The sequence below is a fragment of the Eulemur rufifrons genome, chromosome 19, assembly GCF_041146395.1.
Source record: "Eulemur rufifrons isolate Redbay chromosome 19, OSU_ERuf_1, whole genome shotgun sequence".
Lineage (NCBI taxonomy): Eukaryota > Metazoa > Chordata > Mammalia > Primates > Lemuridae > Eulemur > Eulemur rufifrons.
This window is the reverse complement of record NC_091001.1, coordinates 8310857-8335920: the sequence shown is the minus strand read 5'-3', so window position 1 is coordinate 8335920 and position 25064 is coordinate 8310857. Positions and strand designations below refer to the sequence as shown.

Genomic DNA, 25064 nt, shown 5'->3' with positions numbered 1-25064 from the left:
CTGGCTCACGCTCATTCTCTCCCTCCCCCTGCTCTGGGGAAGGGGCAGGCCAGTCATCTGTAAGGTTGTTTCTGTAATAAAACACACTCCAGCTTCAAGACAAGCTACTTTCAGAAGAGGTTTGGGAACTCCCCCAGCCTCCTCTTGCGGTAAGGGCCGTGTGGATTTCTAAGCGGAGGCCCATGTGTGCCCTCCGTCACACAGTGACTGTCCAGGACTGCAGGCAGGGCTGTGTTGCTTCTGGAACTTCATGGAAATGATTCTCCAAGGTTTTAAATACATAATCATACAGTTTTGCATTATTTGACCCTTTTTTTGACATCGGAAAAGTCAGAAATGTAAATGAAAGAACTATGAAGGGAAATCCATTTCTTCCTTTTTGGCAACAATTCTGCTTTATTGGCCCTTTTCAGCAAAATAACACATTGGGAAAGAGTATTTTGGCAATGGAGATGTTCCTACATATTTTTCCTTTTAAGCACCTCGATAACTTAGAATTTTTTAAAAAACAGTTTTGCCCTTTTTTTTCTTTTCTAAATGCAGTTTTGTTATCCTGGGATTGCTTAGTTTGCCTTAGAATGTATTGCTGCTAAGCTAGTTAAATATAATGAAGATGTAAATGTGTTTATTATTGGGAAATAGTTGTGAGAAAAAAATAGAACCACATTTGGGGCCTCATCTCTGTGATACCCTACATAAAATGGTTAATAGAATTCCTGAGCTTGGTTAAAACACTAGGTTTAAAGACACTGAGGTTGGCACACTGGATTGACTGCCAGTGGCCTGGTCTCTAATCTCTGTTGCAGTGTGCCACCTACTGGTGCTATTTAAGATTGCTGCCGGTGTTGAGTAATAGATTTCCTAAGCGTTTGTGGTTTATTTAGCATTCTTTTAAAATGATGGTAATATCCCAGGAGCACTGAACTGCCCCAGGGTAACAGAGACCACCAAGTTTAGGGAGCCTAATTCTTCCAGTGCTTAAGTTACTTCTCGGTTACACAGAAGGCACTTTGAAGACATTGCAGTCCCTCACTTCTGATGCTAGACCAGAACCCATAAACAAAGTCAATACCAATGACAAAAGTGGTCTATTCAGAGATATGGGTACAAAGTACAGAAATTTTTTGCAAATAAAAGCCTGGTTTGTATCAATGTGTTTGATTTTCTTAAATTTGGTTCCTTTGTAGCTTACCTCTTTCACTTGTTTTTATTAAGTTTTTAATTACAAAATTAATAAACTTAAAAGTTAGCACACAGGTGTGTATAAAGCTGTGCCCCACCCCCACTCTCCACCACTCCCAGGAAGCTCTTGGTAACACGTTAGGATGTATCATTCCAGGCATTTTCTTTGCATGTTCTCCCTTTCATATTGTATGCCTATCACCAAAAGCATAATCATTTAAAAGTCATTTCAGAAGTTACTGAAATAAGAACAAAGTGCTGTTAGACATGTAAATGGTCAGTGAGTTTGATTCTGTTCATCGTGATATTTGCATTTTGCACAGACTTTTTTTATTGTCCTGTGATGCATTATTTAGATAGAAGATGCGAAATGATGTATTCTAATCCTATCCTTCTTCATTTATTAGCTTAAATGCTTCTATAATGAGAAATAGTCCTTCATCAACATTTGAATTACTTTGAGGTACAAATAAACATACCTTTGTAATTATTTTTTAACAAAAATGAATCGTGTTTTGTTAGGATCAGTGTTTTATACTAGACTTTGTTTCTCTTGGGATTACAATACTTGCGAAACACCAGTTTCCTTAAATTTGGATAAAACAAAAACTTAAGAACAATAATGATTTAAATAATGTCTTAAAATGATAAAAGTTATTACAGGCTAATGTGTAATTCATTTCTAAATGGATTCAGTAGTCATTGCTCCAGGCATTAGACAAAGTCATTGAAAGCTGTAGGAGCTAAATATTAGAATTTAAACTGAAAGGAACTCAGGAACCCATCATCTTAATTTATTCTGTGACACATTAGTAAAGAGTGCAAGATAAGGCAAGGTGTGGAGACCACGCTAGCCTCACGTGGCAGCTGTTGCAGTAGTGCAGTTAGGAAGTGACAAGGCCTTCTGTGAGACCTCGTACAGGACGTAGGCAACTGTTAACTCTGAAACTAAATTTAGTCGGAGTTTTATTGAAGGGTGAGGGGATTGACCTCTAAGGCTAGGTATGTTAGCAAAGAGGCAAATACCAGACACGGCTCCGGAAGTAGAAACCAACAAATTTAGTGTTGTGTGTATCCCAAAATTATGTGCATATTTGTTGACATAAATAATTTAGAGGGCAAAAGGGTATGTGGGGGTTTGGGGGTTGTTTGTTTTTTAATCTTATCTGATAGACCTAAAACCTTGCGAAGTAGGTAAGGGAGGGTGGGGGTCTACATTTTACATGTGAAAAAACCTGTCCCGTGGCTGGAATAGGTGGCAGTCTGCTTGAGTCTTAAGACCAGGGCTCTTGCCTTATACACCTGAGAACGTGAGTGCTTTTGTTTTTAGGATTTGCATCAAGATCCTGACTAGTGTAGCAGATGAATCTGTAAGAGTGAATTCAATTCAAAAGGTTGATGAGGGGGACTGTAGCAGGATAGCCAGCCGTGAGTCAGGGCTGCTAAATTATCTGACCTATTGATGTAAGCAGGAGATCTCACATCTTTTATTTATGGTCCACTGTGGGGCACTGGACGATAATTCTTAGAGTCATGTCCATCCATACAGCCGCTAGGCTGGGAACTGGTTAATAACAGATCCCAAGACACAAAAGCGTTTTCATCCTTCATTATGAAATCATCTATTTTTCACTGGCTTTTGGGGTTTGTTCTTCCTGGGATACATAAAAGGGAGGCAGCCCCATTCAGTTGAGCAGCCTAGTATCAAATCGTGTTTATAAATTTTAGTATGTCCTGTGATGAAGGAAAATAGAATTTTGAAGTCAGCCTGATGAGTTACTGATGAAATTCATGTGTTGGCAGGAGATGCAGAAGAGGCTTCAACGAAGCAATGAAGTATGAGAACTACACAATACTACGTCCACAACTGTATGAGAAGATATCCTAGCATAACCCATATAGCATAGACTCAGTAAACTATAGGATTGCTATTGTGGAGGTGGGGGCAGGGGGTTTTAATACTGAAACACAGGAATTAACCCAGAACCCAGGACCTCTGCAACTTCTTCATGTAGAACTCAATCTAGAAATTTTTCACTTTGCTGCCCAAACCAGGGTGATCTATAAAGGTCTTACCTCTAATCAAAGTGCTGAACACTAAAACCAACTTTGGATAGTAAGTGCCTGAAATAGGTTTCTGAAGATCAATCTAGTAGCTGGACAGTGATTCTGTAACCTTGTGAAATGCAGTTGAATATTGAGGAAACTGAATATTTTGTCCTGTGAGGAAGTGTAATAGTTGGCTTGATTGTAAATTAGTGTTAGAAGTAGACTAGTATAGAACACAGAAGAAAACAGAGAGATAACAAGCAGAGAAAAATAGAAGAGAAGCACAGGACAGGATCAAGGTGGACATTTCCTTTACATTAGGCCAATTTCCTAATTAGGAGAAATTGGAATGAAAATAAGCTGATTTTCTCCATATGTGAAAAGTGCTTAGAAAACAATAAGAAAGGGCCCCGGGGAAGGGGGGGAAGGCTCAAGACTTGAGTAGGCATTTCTCAAAAGAAGTCTAAATGGTCAATAAAGATGAAAAAAATTAAACTTCAATAATCAGATCAACTTAAAATAATTTGCCATTTTGAGACTAGCAAATTGGCAAAGTTTTTATTTTTTTTAAGTGGTTGAAATTTTGGAAAATGGCTTCTATTTTATTAATGAAAATAATAGAGCATCTTTGTTGGATAATACATCAGATGCTTTGGAAAATGTATACACTTCTTACCCAAGAATTCTCCTTCATAAAATTTATCCTAAAAATTGCTGAAGGATGTACAGGAAGATGTAAGTATAAAGAGGCTCATTGCTGCTTGTAATGGAAAATTTAGAAGCTACCTAAGTGCCAGTAAAAAAGGATAAATTAACTGATCTGTTCACACTGTATGGCACAGTTAATTTGATGGTATGGAACCATACTTACTGAAAAAGAAGCATTTTCACAATAATTGTTAAGTGAAACGAAAGGTACTAAATAGCATGTAAACTGTGGTCCCATTTAAAAAGAGGAGCCCTGAGTGGTGGCTCACACCTGTAACCCCAGCTATTCAGGAGGCTGAGGCAGGAGGATCACTTGAGCCCAGGAATCCAAGACCAGCCTGGGTGATATAGTGAGACCCCCATCTCAAAAAATAAAAGAGAGGGTTTGTCACGATAAAGATTTTAATGATGTTTGCTTCTAGGTTTTCTTTTTGCTTGTCTTTTTTCCCCTGATTTTTTTGTAATGAACCTAGGGGAAAAGGAAAGGTGTTTAACAATCTTATGTAATGTGAACTTCTGGTGAGTTACGTAGCAATCCTAAGCAAGCTTTGCTGCTGAGAAGGGGCTGTACGTACTGTTCCAGAAATGTCAGGGTTTATGTTTTTGAGTTAGAAATGCCAGTTGGCTCTCATCTGGTTATGACCATGGGGTCTGGTTTTAATTTTATAAAATGGCCTCTTTCATAGGTAAAGGAAGCAAATTCCAGCCATTCCAGGGGCCTAGTGGAGAATGGGGTAGAGAAGGAGGGTGGAGGAGTATTATATTTTATTTTTACTAGTTTGTATTTAAAAGAACCTTGAGATTGAAATGTTTACCTTGTTCTGTTTTCTAGACCCAACACCAGAGCACCCTAGAAGGTTTAACTAAAAGAATGCTCATGTTTGACCCAGTCCCTGTCAAGCAAGAGGCCATGGACCCTGTCTCAGTGGTAAGTTTTCCAAAATTGAATGCCTTTCCTTATTTCTTCTAAGGGATGGTAACATTATTGTGTATTGTGTTATTCCTTAAAGTTACTCATCACTTGGCAGGCATTTCATAGGCAAATCTTTTCTCAAAGCCCCTAGTAATAAGTGAGATAAATACTCTCCTATCAACTGGGTGCCTTTCAATGAGTGGGATCCGCGCTTCCTTAAGTCTTGTGCCCACATCCCCAAGATACCATCAGCACAGAACTCAGACCAGAATCCAGTCGTGACAGAAGTAAGTTTACAAAAACTCTTCAGCCCTTCTATGTGTAAAAATATATTAAGAATAAAATGATTTGCTTAAAAACTGTTGACAATAGGCAAGTAGAGCTGTGGCTCTGCGAAGCCAGCACAAGAAAGGACTTGACGGTGAGGATGGAATCTCATTTTCTTGGAAGAGTCTGTGACCAGGTGGGGATTATAGTCATTGTCCTTTTCAACACTTCAGTGCTAAGCTAGCCCCTCTTGTGAGCCACGCCACTAGATGCTTCTCCAGGTGTTTATATAGGTACCACAGGAGTGCCATGGAGATGAGACCTTGTGACAAAGGAAGCGTCTGACTTCAGAGCAGGGAGTGGCTGAGACTTGAGGGGATCTGCTCTGTTGAATATTGAATAACAAGGCAGGGCTCCCACTCTGCCTTGCTCTTTTCTTCCACGGGCTTGGAAAATATTCACAATGGGAAAAAGTTGGCCTGAGTTGTGTATCTGAAGGTTGGTAATGACACGCTTGCAAAATTAGATCATCCTTATGCATTGGCTGTGGAGGTTCCTGCCAAAAATGTTTAGACAAGACTCAGGGGTCACTCCGAGGCCCTTGGAACTGAGTTGCCATGGATATTACTAAGCTAGTGAAGTGTTCACCAGTATCTGTAATGAAAAGTTAAGTCAAACAGCCTATAAGGAAATAACATTTACATTCCAGCATGATAACTGGATAACCAAGCGTCTGAATATGATAATAACTGAGCATTCAGACTTTTATTAATCAAAAAAATAAATTTACTTTTACTGTTACTCAGTGCTGTCATCGTATTCATGTACACCCTCCAACTGTTGCATGATCATGTTGGAGGAAAATGAAGGTACACAATTTCCTCATTAATTTATCCTTGGAATATGAACAGGTTTTTAATACTGGAGAATATGATTGATTTTATAAATGATGCGGAACCGTCAATGATGCGTTTTACTATGCAGTGTACTTCCAATGCTTGCAGTGAAGCATGAGAATATGGCTTGAGAGCCTAATTTAAAGCTAAAATGAAGATCCACATTGCTAAGTTGGAATGATATAATTAAGTGCAAGGAAATGCACTTAACTGAAAAAATGGGAAATAAAATGAATTGGAAGTAACTCTTAAACTTGTAATGTTGTAACTTGTATTAATACATGAAGTTAAAATATGTAGAAGCATTTTTTGCCATTAATGACCTTTTTCTCATGCGCTAGTTTTCAACTTCAGCTGACACTTACAGAATTCAATTAGTTTCACCAAAAGTTAGCGTTGGTCCATACAGTGAAGGTTTTTTAAAATCTTAATGTGTGAAACCTCAGTTAACAGAAATATTTGAAGAATAGGGTGTTATAATTATTTTACTTAAAAACATTAAATAAAAAGCTTTTGTTGGCCGGGTGCGGTGGCTCACGCCTGTAATCCTAGCACTCTGGGAAGCCGAGGTGGGCGGATCGTTTGAGCTTAGGAGTTCGAGACCAGCCTGAGCAAGAGCGAGACCCCTTCTCTACTAAAAAAAAAATAGACATTATATGGACAGCTAAAAATATATATAGAAAAAATTAGCCAGGCATGGTGGTGCATGCCTGTAGTCCCAGCTACTTGGGAGGCTGAGACAGGAGGATCCCTTGAGCTCAGGAGTTTGAGGTTGCTGTGAGCTAGGCTGATGCCTCAGCACTCACTCTAGCCTGGGCAACAGAGTGAGACTCTGTCTCAAAAAAAAAAAAGCTTTTAGGCCGGGCGCGGTGGCTCACGCCTGTAATCCTAGCACTCTGGGAGGCCGAGGCGGATGGATTGCTCAAGGTCAGGAGTTCGAGACCAGCCTGAGCGAGACCCCATCTCTACTAAAAAAATAGAACGACATTATATGGACAACTAAAAATCTATATAGAAAAAAAATTAGCCGGGCATAGTGGCGCATGCCTGTAGTCCCAGCTACTCGGGAGGCTGAGGCAGTAGGATCGCTTAAGCCGAGGAGTCTGAGGTTGCTGTGAGCTAGGCTGACGCCACGGCACTCACTCTAGCCTGGGCAACAAAGTGAGACTCTGTCTCAACAAAAAAAAAAAAAAGCTTTTGTTTCCACTCTTAATCTTCAAATTTCATCTTTCCTACCTTCATAGACAAAGTGTGTTGAACCTAATTTATTATTCCTTTTTATTATTATTTTTGGTGGAGACGGGGTCTCTCTATGTTGCCAGGTGGTCTCAAACTCCTGGCCTCAAGTGATCCTCCCAACTCAGTCTCCTGAGTAGCTGGGATTATAGGCTCAAGCCACCATGCCCATCATTTTTATTTTTAATTCAGTCTTTGATCTGAAAGTCAAAGTCCTTGGCTACTCAAGTCAATGTTGTAAACATTAAGGCATTATATAGGGCATTTGTAAAAAAATTTAATTCTACAAATAAATAAAAATATTTTACGGTAACTGACCCCTCCCCCCACTTTTAAAAGGATAGCACAGCAAAAATAATGTTTGTTTGGTGTTTAGTTATGGCTTAGAGAAAGTGAGGATGTGCCGTTTCTCTCTTACCAAAATATAAGCCCTTCATACCATTCTCTGCTAAACCTGCACTTTGTTAAAATATGCAAGAGTGGGGAGCAAAGAAGACCCTCCCTCCCCAGGTCTGTGCCTTGAATCTCTGCTACTCACTCTCCACACAGTGTTGGAGCACCTCTCTGAGCCTCCTTTTTTTAAAGTTTTGTGAAATATGAACAACAGGTACATAAAATGCACATGTAAAGAAGTTGTTTTGACCATTTCCAAAAAGGTTGAAAATTAAAGGATTTAATTCAAGAGGTAAAAAAGAATTGTAAAAAGAAAAACCCACAAAATTTTTTAAATAGTCTTGATTTTTTTTTTTATTCCTATAGAAAGATTATTTTGGAAGAAAGTATGTTCCTTTTTTTTTTTTTTTTCCTGTTTTTAATGAAAATTGTCATCTAACAGGCTCCTTACAGATAGAGAAGAATCAGTAGTTTGCTCCATTCTAACAGAAACTTTTCATGACTTTTCTGAGCTTGGTAGAAACTTTGGTTTGCATAGAGGAGCATGCCATCCGCTGTTTCCAGAGTGTGTGTTTATAAATGCACCATGCCTTTCTGCTCTTGGAACTCGACCCTTGGGTGAAGATTCCTTTGACTTGCCATGTCACGGACGTGTACTTTTTTCATATTAGTGAATAGTGAAGGAGAGACTTCATCCGTGTGTCCTTCAGTCACACCACCCACTTAATATGTCTTGTAATGGAAAACTCACCAAAGTATTCCTAATAAAATAAGAAACTATTGTAACTCTCACTTTAGTATAAAAAGTTTATTTAGAGTTTTGGGAAATTTTCCAAACCCTGTGTCTTTTTCTCCATCACAATTGCAGTCCTTTTTTTTTTTTTTTTGAGATTCAAAAGAATTGGTATTTTCCTCAGCCCTCATGAGCACAGACGTGCTGCAAGAGTGTGTTAATCCACTTCATGCCTCCATCAAGTATTGCCGAGCGCCTGTGCCAGGCCCGTGTCTCGCGTGTCCGTGGGAAGCACAGCGGCAGTCAGCAAGTGAATACACTGTGTAGAGGTGTGAACGTTGGAATGCATGTTACAACAGAAGGAAGGAACTTTTTCTTAATAGCAGGTCATTTTGAAAAGTAAACCCATTGCCATCCCTGGTGGGGGGTGGGGAATGGGGCAGCCCCCGGGTGTGTGTGGCCTTCGTGCTGCTCCGTTCTAGGAGGCAGGTTTCCTGGGGTGGCAGTATGCACGGAGGCCATTGCACGTCCATCCGTGGCCAGAGGCACGTTTTCTGCGTCATCACCACTTGCCTCTGGTTTGGGTTTCAGGTGGGTACAGCTTTACTTACTTGCACTGCTTTGTTAGACGCTAGGAATGGTCTGGAACAGAGGGGGTGTGACTGCTTCCAGAGTGTACCCGCCCAAGGCACATGCCCTGATCAAACGCTGTGTCAGTCCTTATGTTGTGGAGAACCACATTATTGCACGCTGTTGCCATAGCTCATGTGCTCCACCCAAATAAAGTAAATCCGGCTTATAGAAGGTTCTGGTAAACACGGCTATTAAATTTGTCAGTGAGCTGGTTTGAAGGAACACATTTCTTTATCCTTTTGTGAGACAGGTGGACTAGAAATAGTATATTATGTACTCAGAGTTAGGTGTGTATATCTAAAATGTGTCTCCCTATCTTTAGCCTTGAACTTTACAATAAATGCATTCCCCAATATAGGGGATAGCGGCATTCCTCTGAGAGCAAACTATCAGCAAACTAATATTTCTGTGTCACTTTCTCTTTCTTAATGGCTTGAGAAACCTGAGAATATTATTAAATTTGCAAATCACTTGGGTTCTAAATTCCTGCTTTCCTTACACTCACCCCATGGATAGAAAAATCCAGCCACGACGGCAATAAAAGTATGTCCTCATTTTGCTCCCCATTTAGCTGCCAAAAACTATTGGCATTAAAATCTAGGTCATAGGGAGGTCTTGGAAGAATAAGGCTGAAAATAAGGAAGAAGCTACATTTTAGTTGAATAGAAATAATGCTGCCTCCCATCTCCTGAAGTTTTGTTCTGGTACCAGAACTATTGCCCTTTAGAGAATTATAGAAAGCATGTTAGACTTTAGAACTAGGAGAAATCTTTCTCCCCTTTTTATTTGATTATTTCCTAAAACTCTCATTGTATATAATTTATAATATTCTTTGTTAATGAACCTTGTGCTGGTTTTAATAATGCCTATTTTAATATTTAAATTTAAATCAACTTAATATTTAATATTAATGTTGCTGTATGTTTTGCACATTGCACCTTATGTTACATTATGTGTGCCTGGCTCTGAAGAAAGATAGAAATGGTCTTCATTTGATCCTTGATACATAAATCAAAGCTGTTTTTATATATACTTTGTATTTCCTGGCTTTATATCCTTCATGTCCTTGTTTTTAAGCAGTATTAGTAGTGAAAATTCTTTTTCCTCCCTTTAAGTTGACCTTTAGCATATTTATTTTTTATCTCTCATTTAGAGTCTTGCTATTCAAATAGGTGGTCTGTAGCCCTTTGGGCCACTCTCCAGTAATTCAAAGGCTGCATTTTAACAAGAGCCCCAGATGAATGCATGTGCACAGTAATGTCTGAGAAATCCTGGTTGAGCAGCAAAGCCTACAACAGTGAGCATCTCTTGACTACGAAGGGGCTCCTAGGACAACTTGGTTGTCAGGCATTATGTTCGGCTCATCACATAGGTTATCTCAGCACCTTGCAGCCTCCTGGAAGGTGGGTCCGAAGTGCCACCTAACAAGTTTGCTGTGTCCTCACAGCACCTGCACTTCTGATCGTTTACTTTCTTGCCTTCTTTTATGGAATTGCTCTTTTAACATGATAAATTTATTTTAAAGAGGAACTTTATATCACTACTGTAAAAAAATATGTATCAGGGATTTTTAGCACGTTCAAATAAACACACAAATATTTTAAAGTAATGTATGTTCTTTCTGTGCCCCACCTGTGTACCACCAGAGAGGTGTGCACCATGCTGCGGGAATCCCTGTTCTAGGAGCTTACACAGATTATAACAATCTGGAGAAAGCAAGGACAGAAGAAAACAAAACATGTAATCTTAACAATGAGAAACTGACATCAAAACCAGATGAAGTTATGTAATAAAAAGTGTGACTGCCTGGGGCCCTGTGCCCTGGTGCTCTGATGCTCAGGAGGCCTGGAGGAGGAGCACCAGGCACCTGGAATTTTAAAAATAGCACAGGTGATTCTGATGCATAACCCGATAGATTCACGCAGTCTAGGCCCAGAGAGGAAAGGGTCTGATCTCGGTAGTAATCCAGTCAGAACCACGGCTACCCCACAGTTGTCTGCACACACAGTGGTGGGCACTGGAGGAGCCAGGGAAGCTCAGAAATCAGTAGTGCTGGTTGTATCCCGAGTTGCTAGTGCCTCCCAATCATAAATGCGTAGGTTTTTAGAGCTGGAAGAGAGACACACAGTGTGTTACTTATCACTGTCACAGTAAAACACTCAGGTACAAATAATTTTCTGCAAGTAAGCATGGCATGTTACCACTAAAAAGTTATTCCCCTAAAATGCCTATGAATATAGAAAATGGCTCATGTTGAGTTTAATTTTTTAAAAATTAAACATGCTTCTACAAAAAAAATGTAACCAAAATACATCAAAATTTTAGTTAAGGAATAGACGTAATTTAGGTGAATTCCATGGTCTAGGATAGTGTGAAATTATTGTGGTTATATTTAAAGCTGGTAGATGAAAGTTAGGGAATGCTGATAGGACAAGAGAGGAAGGTATTGGAAGATAAATTAGGTCACTTGTGGAACAGGTCTTAGATTTGGGATGAGACAGACCGTTTCGCCTCCTCCGGTGTCTCGCGAGGCTGCCTCCCGCTTTGATTGACGTGTGAGTGGCAGGCGTAGAGGGGTGGAGACTGGGCCTCAGCTTGGGAGTGAGTGGCTCCAAGCGCCATGTTTCCTCGTGTGAGTCAGCTCACGTGGGTCATTTCTTACGGTTCTGTGTCGTCCACAAATTTGGAAATCAACTCATCATCTACAGCTTCATCCAGATTATGAATAAGACCAATGAACAAGTTAGGGCCACGGACACAATTGCCATAGTGAGTGTGGCCTTCAGTACGAAGGTGTGCAGGGGGACTGACCCTCCTGGTTTGCCTACGACTGAGGAGTTAGCTGGGATGTGGGACTTTGAATGCTAAAACCAGGACAGTGCCGTGCAAACTGAGGTTGCTGGCCACCCTAGGCGTGGATGGTCAGCGGCTGTAGGCCATCGCAAGGTACTGTCATGCAGCCCCATGTCTCCTCATGGTACACAAGTCCTGCTGAGGTTGGACACACTAAAGCTAGAGAGCGTTTCTTGCCAGCCAAGAGCCCCATCGGAAAAGCAACAGGTTAGTTTGGCTCTGCTGGTTCTTGTTAAACTCCAACTCTGATTCCTAACGAAAAAGGCCACGAGCCTGTGATGTTGCCTGTTGTAGAATTTTGCCAGATATCAACCTTAACATTTGACATGGGAATCCCCTTAGAATTAAATTTCAGGTTTTCCTTGTGACACAGGAGCCACTACGGTCAAGTATGTATCTAAATCTAAACTGCTTTTTAAAGCCCATGTAATTACAAGTGCCTTGTTACATCTTTTTGTCTTAATTCATGTTTCAAGCAAAGGCACTTGCTTGGCTGTTTACACTTTTTTCTTTTTTCTCTTTCCGATAGTCCTACCCATCTAATTACATGGAATCAATGAAGCCCAACAAGTACGGGGTCATTTACTCTACACCATTACCTGATAAGTTCTTTCAAACCCCGGAAGGCCTGCCCGGAATACAGATGGAGCCGGTGGACCTCACAGTGAACAAGCGGAGTTCACCACCCTCGGCTGGTAATTCTCCTTCCTCACTGAAGTTCCCGTCCTCACACCGGAGAGCCTCGCCTGGCTTGAGCATGCCTTCTTCTAGCCCGCCGATGAAAAAGTACTCGCCCCCCTCTCCAGGCGTGCAGCCCTTCGGCGTGCCACTGTCCATGCCGCCAGTGATGGCAGCTGCCCTCTCCCGGCATGGCATACGGAGCCCGGGGATCCTGCCCGTCATACAGCCCGTGGTGGTGCAGCCCGTCCCCTTCATGTACACGAGCCACCTCCAGCAGCCTCTCATGGTCTCCTTGTCGGAGGAGATGGAAAACTCAAATAGTAGCATGCAAGGTAAATCCCACCACGGCTCTGTGCCGCTGCACACGCTTAGTAGACTGGGTCTTCTCCAGGTGGCCTGGGTGAGGAAGCACAGGGCAGGAGCTGTTGAACTCTTCAGAGGATTCCTCGTCCGCCTAAGGCATTGCCATTTTTTGTTTTTTGAAGTGTTGATATTGGAAGAGCTCCCCAAAGTCAGGCTGTTTAATACCAAGATGATTGATTACTTTCCCTGTATGATTGTCAGCTTGGGGATGCAAAGAATCTTGAATTTTATATTGCTTTATTGGATACCAACATAGTTCTCAGTATAAAAGGCATTTAATAAATACTTTTTGATCATGGTGATAACGAATGGCTATCAAAAACCACCTTGTTTACCAGCTGGTCATAGACAGAGGACTAAGGGATTGAAAGGAAAGAACCAAAAATCATAAAGAAGAACCGTTTTAGGGGCTGTGTCTTAGAAGTCCAGGTCCTCGTTTGCTGCTTGTTGGCAAAATAATGGCTGGGAGAAACAAGAATCCTCCGCAGATTCATTCCTGCTGTGATTTTGTCAAAGGCAAATAAATCTCACACATCAGTGTTATAGATAGGAGCTCTGCAATAAACTTAAAAGTTGAAATTGGTAAATTGTTCACAGAGTGACTTTTCTATTTTTATTTTTTAGTACCTGTAATTGAATCCTATGAGAAGCCTATATTACAGAAAAAAATTAAAATAGAACCTGGGATCGAACCACAGAGGACAGATTATTATCCTGAAGAAATGTCACCCCCTTTAATGAACTCAGTGTCCCCCCCGCAAGCATTGTTGCAAGAGTAAGTATATTTAGGTCTGCCTGGCACTTGCGTGGCAGCATGCGTCTCGAGACCTGGAGTGGCAGCACAAGGTTTCAAATGCGTGATGTGGTGTTTGGCCACGAACGCCTTGTTGTATGTGGCAGCCACTGGCAGTGGCCCAGGACCACGAGTCAAGATGGGAGAAGCTTTCCAAAAACAATGTGCTCTCTGTTAGTCTGACGGCATTATGACGGATTATGTCAACTTTTCAGTGAATTAGTCATCCATGATTTTGTACCTTTCCACATAAATCATTTTTATTTTTTTCATCCTTCCCAGTTATGTATGCATAGTTTTCCCCTGATCAGAACCCTTGCATAGATTGAATTTGGTGTTCCAGATATTCTGCTCAACCTTGGACGATGAAAAGTTTTCATGTGGACACATATAGTCCTCTGAATTGTCACTTCTAATCTAGTACATTGTTTCTATCATGGAGAATATCTTTAATCAAAAACTTTAGGCCAAGCAGAAGCCCAAGAGAGACACTCCAAAACAAGTCCTGTAAACAGTGGTGGTAACAGCAAGCTGTCCGTGTAGCTCGGAGGAGCTCAGATTGGAAGAACCCTTTGTTCTCTGGTCTTTTGAATCACAACTGCCCATGGAGAGCTCAGTCTCCTGCACAGTTGCCGTCTGCTGGGAAGCTTGCGCTGTCCTGGTCAGCATCCAGGCACTCGAACGGTGGTTTGTTTCAGGTCTAATGTGCTGTAATGTGTTGGTACCACACGTAGGTTAAATGCCATTCATGGGGTCTGCCACTGTAGGTAACCTTGACGTGTACCAGTGATCACGCTGGGTTTGTAGTCACTAAGGTGGCCTTTGAATCCAATAAGGATCCATTACTGCCCTCCACCATTTGTATGACCTGGGACTAGTCCCTTAATCTTGCTGCCCCCATTTCCTCTCTTCTTTGTTTTCATTATTTATTGTAATTTTTGTCATTATAATTATCTTGGGTTATGGTGCTTCAGCATTGGGCTTGGTGGCCACTTCCTTGTACAAAGGCAGCGGTTGATGTCCGTGCAGGGCCCCTTCCATGGTCCTCCCACATCGCCTTTTCTCCAATTTGAATAAACCATCCACCCACCTTTCTGCTTTGTCTTCTCACCCCTCTACCTCGCACGATTAACTCTGCAGCAGAACGTGAATCCTCCGGTTTAGGAACAGCTACTTTCTGATAACTTCAAATACATCCTAGTTGTATCCACGTTCAGCTTGGGTAGGTGCCTTCCTAGTAGCTCAGGGATTAATTGTCCACTGCACCGAATCATATCTTTTTCCCCCCATTGTCGTATGCTCCCTGATGGATGAGTGACTCTTCTAGCAGCAGCAGCGGGAGGGAGAGAGTGTCTGCAATGTGCATCGTCACTGTTCACAATTGCATAGTGCCCTCCTCCCTCAAAAAAAAAAAAAGAAAGAAAGAAAAACTTTTCCAAGTGTTTTCAAAGGAATTATTTTATTCCTCCACAACAACATGTGGGAGTCAGAGCAAATGAAGAACTGAGGCACCAAGATATTAGGTAACTTGCCTGTGATCACCTGTCACAACCGGGCGGCTCTCCTGGAGCTGCTTTCGGATTAGTGCTTTTCGTGCCGTCTTGCCCTACTTGACTGACTGCCCCTGCTCTCGGCTGAAAGGAAACAGAGTGGCTAAACAAAATGGACGCATCTTACAGGCAGAATGGTCTCTCTTTTTTTCTTTTCTTTTCTTTTTTATGAAGAGGGGTATCTCTGGCAAGGTAACTAGGAACATGCCATGTACTTATAGTTGTTCCCGCTCAGGCGATTAAAAAGATGCCATAAAACTAAATAAACCCAAGTGCCTACATAGGGGGGATCCACTGACTGGGAAAGCGTCGTCCCAAAGTCCAGGTTAATGCGAATTACAGCGTAAAACATTACAGAGGATGGCTTTTCTCCAGTAACCACTGTGTCTGTAGAAGATTTGAAGGCAATATTCCATGCTCTGAATTCTGCTAAAAAGAAAATTCTTTTTTCTTTCGTATTTTGAGTATTGTTTTTTGATGATCTTAAGCTCCAGTAGTTTTTAATGATTAATGAGTAATATGCTTATTTTAGTGCTGACCTAAGAATGCATTTTGTTCCTCAAAAAAAAAAAAAAAAAAATTTCAGCAGATGAGCCACAACTGGGACATGTACTCTCTAAGCAGTTCTCTCACAGATGTGCTTGAGTAATGTCTTGGAGGGTGCCCAGCAGCAGCCCACATAGGAAACCAGCTAGCCAGGAAGAGTCGCTTGAAACTAGGTTCCTCGGACCATTGCGATGAGGCAGCCCCAATACTATTTGCCTTGGGAAACCCTTCCTTTCCAGAGGCAGACTTGAAAGGACAGCTTTGAAATCCATTTGCTTGGCCATAGTGTTATAGCCGTAGAATTATTTTTAAAGGCACTCCAAGGTATGTTGAATTCTAAAAGTGGGTTATATATTTACATATGTGAAAATGTATTTAGAACAAAAAGCTTGAGGATCAGATTTCCCTATTTAGTTGTGTATGAGTTGTAGCTTAATGCAAAACAGTGACCAGGTATCGGATATTTGGAAGCTATTCTAACTTCTTGGTTATAACGGTCCCAAACTACCTTTTTAAAAATGAGGGGTGAGACCAAGAAGTGTAAGAACCCAGGACTCTTCCCTGGCCTCGGCCTGAACCATCAGGCTCTTCAGAGGTGAGCTGCTAACCGCTCGCAGAGTGTCACTACTTTCAAGGTAGACAGTAACTCAAGGAGAGATTCCCTAGTCTGGGGACATCCCCAGAAACTCCTCATGAAATTAAACAACTGTAGGATTCAAAGTTCCAAATGGGTAAAACATTTCTGAGCTTCAGAATATTCACAGCTCCCATTTAGTGATTTTACAGACGTTGTTCTTAAGTGCACTTTGCATGTCACTGACAGCGCCATTGCCATCGTCCCCATGTTATAGGGAAGACACCGAGACACAGAGAATAAGGTCCCTGCCCAGGACCAGAGACTGTCAGTGCCAGGGCTGGGATTTCAAGTTAGAGCCCACAGCCTTTCAGCATACCTTTATATATGAAATAAACAGCTGGAAAAAGCAATTATAATTATGACACAGAAACCATTAGATTCCCAACCCACAAAATCCCATAATTTGGAGGGATTTCTCAAGCAGTCTGAGACAGATACTCTCGAAATATCCCAGAGAGGTAGGAGAGTATTTAGTTTATCATTAAATGTCTTGTCCAGCATTTTATTTCCTGACGTTCTCTTAATGAAGAGGAGACATTTTCATTAGATGGCATGGTTGAAAGTTAAACTGGTAGCTTTTTTCTTTTCATTGAAGAATTTTAAGTGAATAATTCAGCCTTATAAAAACTCTCCATAAACTCTCACTTCTGTTTTCCCTGTTTGCACATATATATAATTGAAGTCCGTGTTCTTTTTTCCCCTCTCCTCACTATTTCATGTTCACTTGTCCATGTGTCTAAACTTGACTATTTTATCCATGTGTGTACCCCTTTTCCAGACATCAGGGTAGGAAAGTAAAGTGGTACACAAAACTGACAGTTTTTCTTTGCTCATAATAAAGCGTGAGAATTACGGTCACTTAAAATAAACTCACCTTTTATTCTATTTCTCATCACTCTTTAGCATGCCTGAAAAAGTTATTGACAAGGGATGTGTATTCAAGTTTTTACCAAGACAAAAACGCAAATTTCATTTCAGGGGCTCTCCTTTGATTTTTATGGCTCAATCTTATTATCTTTATTTTTTATTTTTAGCCTCACAAACTGGAGTGTTCACTCTCATGAAATTCTTTTTTCCTTTTCACCAATCTTTTTTCTCCCCATAGACAGTTGGACAAAACATTCATGTATTATTTGGAACATTGTAGGAGCTGTAGATTCAAATTTGAAAGAGTAGTCTTTGATTACACTTGCGGCCCAGCTGCATACGCTTTCGCTGCACCCAGTGATTAGTCTGTAGGAAAAGTGAGTGAGCAGATGAGAACGTTCAAGTCCTTGCGTTAGTCAGAGGGGAAGCCTGAGGCAGCTTTGCAGACTTCCCAGCACTTCCCCACCCACGTTCTCTCTCTGCACCTTTCTTTCTGGAAAAGAGAAAGCTCGTAGTAATGGTGTTTAACAGGGTTTGACTTCAAATCCGCCCTGTGAGAGAAATCAAGGGAGGGAGAATGTCACGTGTCCCCTGGGGGAGCTGGAGTCATGGGTGGCTGCTAGCACTGAAGTTCTCCCTCGTGCAGGAACGGTAGTGACTGTGAAGATAGCAAAGCCAGCTTTTTTTTGAAGAGCCAGCATTTAAAAATTAAATGTGAATTGGCAGTCTCTAAGACTCCAACGAAATACCAGTTATGTAAAGGATAAAATACAGGTACATCTTACAGCGTGGTTGCCTGAGACTCGGGAATTTGACCTTTCCCAATTCCCCTAAAGAACAATAATGAAAAGGAGGACCTGTGAAAAGATACAGTGTTCAGCATTGCCTCGTACCGCGAGACTCCAGATAGGCAAATGTTTACTGAGGGAAAGAGCCTCTCTAGCACTTGGCACCCCCGTCTAGCATAGCAGCCGACCCTTCCTGCTGTCCTTACTTATCTCCATGTCTGTCTCCCCTAGAGTGTGAGCTCCTCGAGGGCAGGAACCCTGTTTTTATTCATCTTTGTGTCCCGGTGCCAAGCACAGTGCCTGGCTCATGGTAGGTGCTCACTAAATGTTTGTTGAATGAATATAGCAGTGCTTCTTGGGTTGATGAGCTAATTTCTTTTTGTTTATTTTGTTGGGTTTTTTTGTTTGTTTGTTTTGCCCAGTATTGTTAATGCTTTTAGTAGACTGAAGAAAGGGAAGAGCCTTCTCAACATTTTGTATTTAACCTTGGCTTTCGTAGGAATCATCCTTCAGTCATAGTGCAGCCTGGGAAGAGACCGTTACCTGTGGAGTCCCCGGATACCCAGAGGAAGCGGAGGATACACAGATGTGATTATGACGGATGCAACAAAGTGTACACTAAAAGCTCCCACTTGAAAGCACACAGAAGAACACACACAGGTAATAGACTGCCTTCATCCTTCTTAGGAAATATTAGAATGGAATGCTAAAGACAAAAGTTCTAGCTTTCAAAGGTTATTATAATAAGAGTTTTTTGGGCATCTAGAAAGTTATCCTAGTCATCTATGGATATCTCTATTAGTCTTAAAGAGTGAAGGTTTTGGTAAGTTAGAATAGGTTGAAAGCAATCCACATAACAAGGTCCCTCACAATCACAGCTCTGCACTCCAGTAAGGGAAGGAGAACGGGATGGAACCTTCGCTACCGGAACAGAGAAGAAAGTGCTTTAACTGTCGAGGATGTGGCCTTCATAGGAGCTTTCGTTTAACATACGTACATTATCAAATTCCTGAGAGCAAAGAACCGTTCTTTATGCGGAACAAATACATGCAGCAGTTTAATAGAAATGGAATCCAAATAGAAGATTATCCTTGAAAGAAAGAAAAGTGAAGAAATTTGGGTGATTTTTGTCTCCTGAAATGGAGGGGACTCCTGTGTCATCATCTGCTGTATTTGTTTTAGGGTATCTTCCACCTTGCCTGGTATTGAATATAGAGAGTGATTAGCCAGGTCATACAAGAATTGTTACAGAGGTGAAGCAAATGTGAAATTGTTCTTCCTGCCTCTGAACATTGTAGCAAAACATCTTAGAGAATCACACAGACACGTTCCTAGCCTGACTGACTGCAGTCAGAATCGGGGATTAGTGTACAGTAGGCTCATCTCACTCCAGACTCTTAGATGTGACATTTTAGTGTGACAGCAACTTGCCTCTGTGTATATTTTTCCTAACTTGGAGCGGAGATTATTTTTCTGAGTCTTGCGAGTCATTCTTACTTGAAATATTTATGAAGGGAGGAATCTGGGGCTTGGAAGAGAAAAGGAAGGAAAGTGTCTGGCAGTGTGGAAGTGGAGTTCAGCTGAGTCCTGGGGGGAGGCAGAGGAAGCAGAGGGAAAATCAGCCTGCATTCCACTGTTGTTTTGCTTTGACACAATGTTATCCCAGAGAAATCAGAAGGTCGCAGCCTTGTGTTAAGAAGAACACGAAAACAGCAATGCCAAATCAACTCATAAAAGCAACCCTAGGGCTTTAATGGGACCCAGGAGGTGGATGTTACCAACTTCCAACCTACAGTAAAAAAGACATTGACTATTTGGATGACAGTTCAGATGTGGGAAAAATGTGTATATTCTGTACGGCGAAACAGATAATGTAAATTCTGAATATCTCATCGAAATGCTAAGGAATAGCAGTCCTGCAAGGTTTCTAGAGAACAAGGGGTGTTAAATGGAAATAATTCGTGATACTCATTACCCCTCATTACTGGTTTAAACATGTAGGATTGCCATAACACCCTTTTTATTCGTAAGGGCCTTTATACTGGCTCTCCCTGTCATTTCCCCACAAAGGTAAATTCCTCTTCTGTAAATTATCCTTAGAGGGGGTTGTAAAAACCTAGCTTTGGACAGATGGGGAGGAGTTACTGTGGTTTTAGTACTTCTGAATTAAAGCAGTATACCTAGGCATAATTGTTAATTGACTAAACAAGAAAACAGGATGTTGAAATCCCTAACAGGATAGTTCAGTTGATAAGAGACTTCATATTTTTAGAAAACTATTGAAGAGTACTAGAAAGCCCCACAAACTTTTGATTTGGACTTCTCATTAAAGGAATAGCACCGCATGGAGATGGACAAATGCAGATCACCAACTAAGTCATTATTTGGCGGTAGTCTCTCAGAATGGATTTCAGTAACTATGTTTTCAGAACTCTTAAAGATCTTCCCCCACCTTTTTTTTTTTTTGGCAGAGAGCCAAATATTAAGAGAATTCATCTTTTTCTTGCTTGTCCTGTAGTGGTTTATAAGGCACTGTGTTATTGAGGGACAAACGTATGAACATACCTTGGAAATAATATATCTCAAGCATTAACTTAGAAATCTTCACTTTCTTTACAGGAAAATTAAACAATTTTTCTATTTTGCAGGAGAAAAGCCCTACAAATGTACATGGGAAGGATGCACGTGGAAGTTTGCTCGGTCTGATGAGCTAACAAGACATTTCCGAAAACATACTGGAATCAAACCTTTCCAGTGTCCGGACTGTGACCGCAGCTTCTCCCGTTCTGACCACCTTGCCCTGCATAGGAAACGCCACATGCTGGTCTGAGTGCCTCTGTCTCCAGCCTCAGCACGACTCCCCACTCACCTGGCTCTCTCTGTCCTCCCTCCCATTGTCTAACACAGTTTTTACATGTACATTTTAATTTTGATTCAGCTGGTCTGAATCTATGGATTTATATCATTCAGAACTTCCATATGGTCAGTAGTAGATATTCTCTAATCCTCCCTCTCCTTACCACGGGTCAGACCTAAAGAATGTGAACACTTTATTTTTTTTTTTCGGGGATGCTAAGCAAACCCTTCTTATAGATACGTTTAATGTAATGAGAACAAGGGAACATGTAAGTTAACATAACCAGTTGTTGCTTTTTCCATGTATTCCTCAAAAGAATGTCAAAGTAAATGTATTAGAAATACAGTATCCAGCCTGCTAGTCCTTGCCAGAGACATTCATACCTCTGTGCCCTGTGATCACATTTTATTCTTGACGGCGGAAAGAAGGGTGGTCTCCTTCACCGGTTAGCTAGAAGTACAGCAAGGTTTCAAGCTAGTACAGTCAGTTCTTCCATCGTCCTTCACAACTCTTGCTTGTCAACCTGGATTTTTCACTTCATCTGAATCCAGTTCCTTCCCTCCTTCGTGCCGGCAGCTCATGTGGAGGAGTTCGCCATCGCTGGGAGATGAGCCAGAGCTTTGGTTTAGGTGGGTGACGCGTCCCAGTTCAAGGGATGGATGCTGTGCTCTCCTATAGCCTGGAGCAGGAGCAGGGGGCCATTGAGCTGGGGGGCCGGGGAGGCAGAGGAGGAAGCCAGCCTTTCCTCCTGGGCTAGGGGTTGGCGAGATTTCAACGTTTGGTTAGCTGTGCCGTGCATTCCCAGGGCTTCAGTCTCTGCGTGCTCGGCTGTGCGGAACCATGCGTAAAGCCAAATGCCGATGGGGTCATCCTTGCAACTATCTCCATTCCTACAATGTCCTTAATAGGAGATTACCAAGCATTGATAGTAGGGACTCCACGAAAATATTTGCCTAGTAACAGTGAAAAATCTTTCAGGTAAGAGTATGGATGGTCTTTCTTTTACCTAAACCTGCATACAGCTTTTTTGTAAACAGGAAGTGTTGAGTGGTACTTGTATTCCCATATCAAATTAATCACATAGCTTTTATACAGAAAGTCTTCTGTGTGAGCTGTAAGGTGCCAAATTGACTGTCATTTGTGTTCATGACACAGATCATAAAGAAGCATCTGCTAATGCTTTAGTAGATTCATTGAATTAAGCCCAGAGTGACACTATTTGTAAATATGATTAGTTGTGAAGCACACATACCTTTATTTTGGGGATTTCTGAAAAATACAGAAAACCACAGATCAGGGATTCACATATATAGCTCAAAAATTCCCAAAAGTTTACTGTTAGAGCTGGCAATTTCCTATCACTGTCAAGTATCAGAACAAACTGAAAATAATGACTCATGTTTATGTTGAAGATAATTGGAACAAGGTCTTCAAAAGCAGGCTTTTGAGCACCATAGTTGATGCCAATAAAAATGATTCATGCATAGAAATGCCATTGGTCCTGAATTTGCAGAAAGTGGGCAACAGTGGTTAGATGTAGGTGCAGATAACCAAATTGCCCCTTCATCCCTCCTTGATGAGTCGAGAAGAGAGAAGAATGGAATCCGAACATTCATCCCAGCCACAACTCAGGACCCAACACAACCTTAACTGGGAGGAATACATTGTTTAAGCATTTTTAAAACATCAGTAAATGGGTGATTCTAGAGGCCTGTGAATTTTGTGGGGAGCTTACTTTGATGGCACTACATCAATAAAAATTGTGGGGACTGTGTACCTGCGGGTCCCACTCAGCCCTGTGAACCAACTGAAAGGAAATGTAGTTGAGAAATTTGTTGTCTTGGCACTTGGTTTTGATTTTCTTTCTTCTTTTTTTTTTTTTTTTTTTTTCTGTTAGCACTGCAAAATTTGTTTAGAACATTAAAACTTCCTAATTGGGCTTTTTTCTTTTTTGCAACTAAGACATGAATTGAGGGATAAAAATGGCTCTTTGAAAAGTAGATATTGTCTGTATTGTAAATGCTTAATCACATTCATGCCAAAGTGTTCATTTCTTGAAATGGTTCTTCCGCGACACACAGAATCAAAATGGAATGCAAGGAACTTTTTTGTTATGGTGGAAATAACTAGTTTATGTGTGTTCCAACCCATATGGGGTGGGTGAAGGGGACAAGAAAGGATAGAATTGATCTTTGAATCAGCTTTGAGTCTGAGTTTAGTTCATAGGAAGCTTCAAGAGTTCTCATGAAATTTGATGCATTTGCTATGGCATATTTAAATTTTATTCAAAAGATCAAGCAAGACCCTGCAAAGACTCTTACACATTGCACTTACACATTGCTAAGACTCTTGCTTAGATTATATTAACAGTTCATTAACAAAGATCCATTTCAACTCTGGAAAAACAGCCCATAGAGGCCATTCTCTGTTCCATGCTGGTCAATGTACTTTTGTTACCAATTGGCCATCACCAAATTCTTAAATATATATATTTGTATTTTACTATGATAGTTGAGAAATTTAGTCTCTTAGTCATTTTTAGCTGTTATTGTGGAAGACCTCAAATACGAGATAAGATGCCCTTGAACGTGTGGTTTTAATGATGTCACCATCAGTGATGATTTTAATTGCAATGTTTTACATTGGTGAGAATGATACGTAAACATGAGGTTGATGTCATGTAAATTTTGTTTGTTTTAGAGTTTCTTTAATTAGTACCCCGAATGTCATCTTGGAGAAGTCAGAATTAGCTCAGAATCCATCATATTTTAGAGTTTTAGAATGTGAATCTACATTATAAATGGGCATTAACATTCTAAATCACTTGGTTTGGAGAATGTGCTAGCAGCATAGCTATGTTCAACTAAGGAGATGCTAAATACACAGAATCTGTTTCAAGAGCCTTGAGCAGAATTACAGGGGAACTATATATGTATATGTATATTTTATTAAACACCCATCTGCACTATCAGTATTGCACTAATGTGGAATTTGAAAAATTATATCGCTGATACTATATATCTGCACATCATTCCCAATTAGATTGTTTTAAAGACAATCTTAAAGATCTATGGTTTTAAAATAATTTGGTTTGAAAATATAGTTGTCTTGAAGGAATTGCTGTCGTACATGAAGTTGCTCAGAGTTGTCTTTATTCTCTTGGTCAAGATTAATTTCTAAGTGATTGCAAATTCACCTAAATAATACATTTACAAAGCCATTTTACATGCATTAAACGAGGGCTACAACGATATTGTTTTACAAATACTAGCACTTTTTTTCCTGTTATGTACTTAGTGTTAGAGGGTCAAAATAATCTTTCTGCTTAGCATCTCTTAAACCATACCTGCAAGTATAGCAGGATTATTACATTTACAGTACTTTAATACTTGTATAAACTATGCAGAAATTTTTAATAAAGTGTAATATATTTTATAAGCTAATAAGACTGAATGGGTAAAGGTTTTTAGCATGCATTAGTATACTTGCAAATACTGAGACATTTTGGTAATCTTTCTTACTAAAGATGTGAATGTTTAATGTACCTTCTCTGTTTCTACTCTGTAGTCCAATGGGAATTCAGTAATGACATTTTGTCATGTCAAACTGTGAACATAAATTTGTACTGTACAGTCCTCATATACTATATACAGTATGCAATATATGTATTATATACTTGTTAATAAAACCATCAGAATATTGAGTGTGATCATGTGATTACTATATATGCAGTGATCACTGGGAACGAGCAGTTTAAGAGGCTCTTAAGTGCAAGAGCCCCTGCTTAGCAGTTTCAAAGTAAATCATTCCTTGATGGGTAATCATTATTAATGGGGGGGGAAAAAAGTTCTAACTGGAAGATGCACGCAAGTATTAACTCAGCCCTAGAGCTATGTCCCTGGTTTTTCTGGTAACAGCCAACTCCTTAGAAGGAGTCTTCTAAGCTCAAACCATAAAACTACAGGATGTAATACCTAGTAGATTCTTAAAATGTTTTACTTAATTGTGGTTTATTACCCCTACCTGCTTCCAAAAAGAATTTGCAGTGCCTTGTATGAAAAGACACATATGTAAAGACTTTAAATTTTTCACTAGGGTAACATATCAAGATCATATCTT

At 40.5% G+C, this 25064-nt stretch overlaps 1 protein-coding gene across 2 annotated transcripts in view; it reads left to right on the top strand.

The window, feature by feature from the left end:
• The window catches only part of KLF3 (KLF transcription factor 3), a 34429-nt gene extending 10049 nt beyond the window's left edge, over positions 1–24380 (top strand). For both annotated transcript variants that reach the window (XM_069494069.1, XM_069494068.1), the window contains exons 2-6: positions 4772–4867; positions 12393–12876; positions 13532–13682; positions 18588–18748; positions 20737–24380. In XM_069494069.1, coding sequence (XP_069350170.1) covers positions 4811–4867; positions 12393–12876; positions 13532–13682; positions 18588–18748; positions 20737–20918 — 1035 coding nt within the window. In that variant the 5' untranslated portion in view covers positions 4772–4810 and the 3' untranslated portion in view covers positions 20919–24380. The remainder of the gene's footprint in view (positions 1–4771; positions 4868–12392; positions 12877–13531; positions 13683–18587; positions 18749–20736) is intronic.
• Positions 24381–25064: the final 684 nt, after the last annotated feature.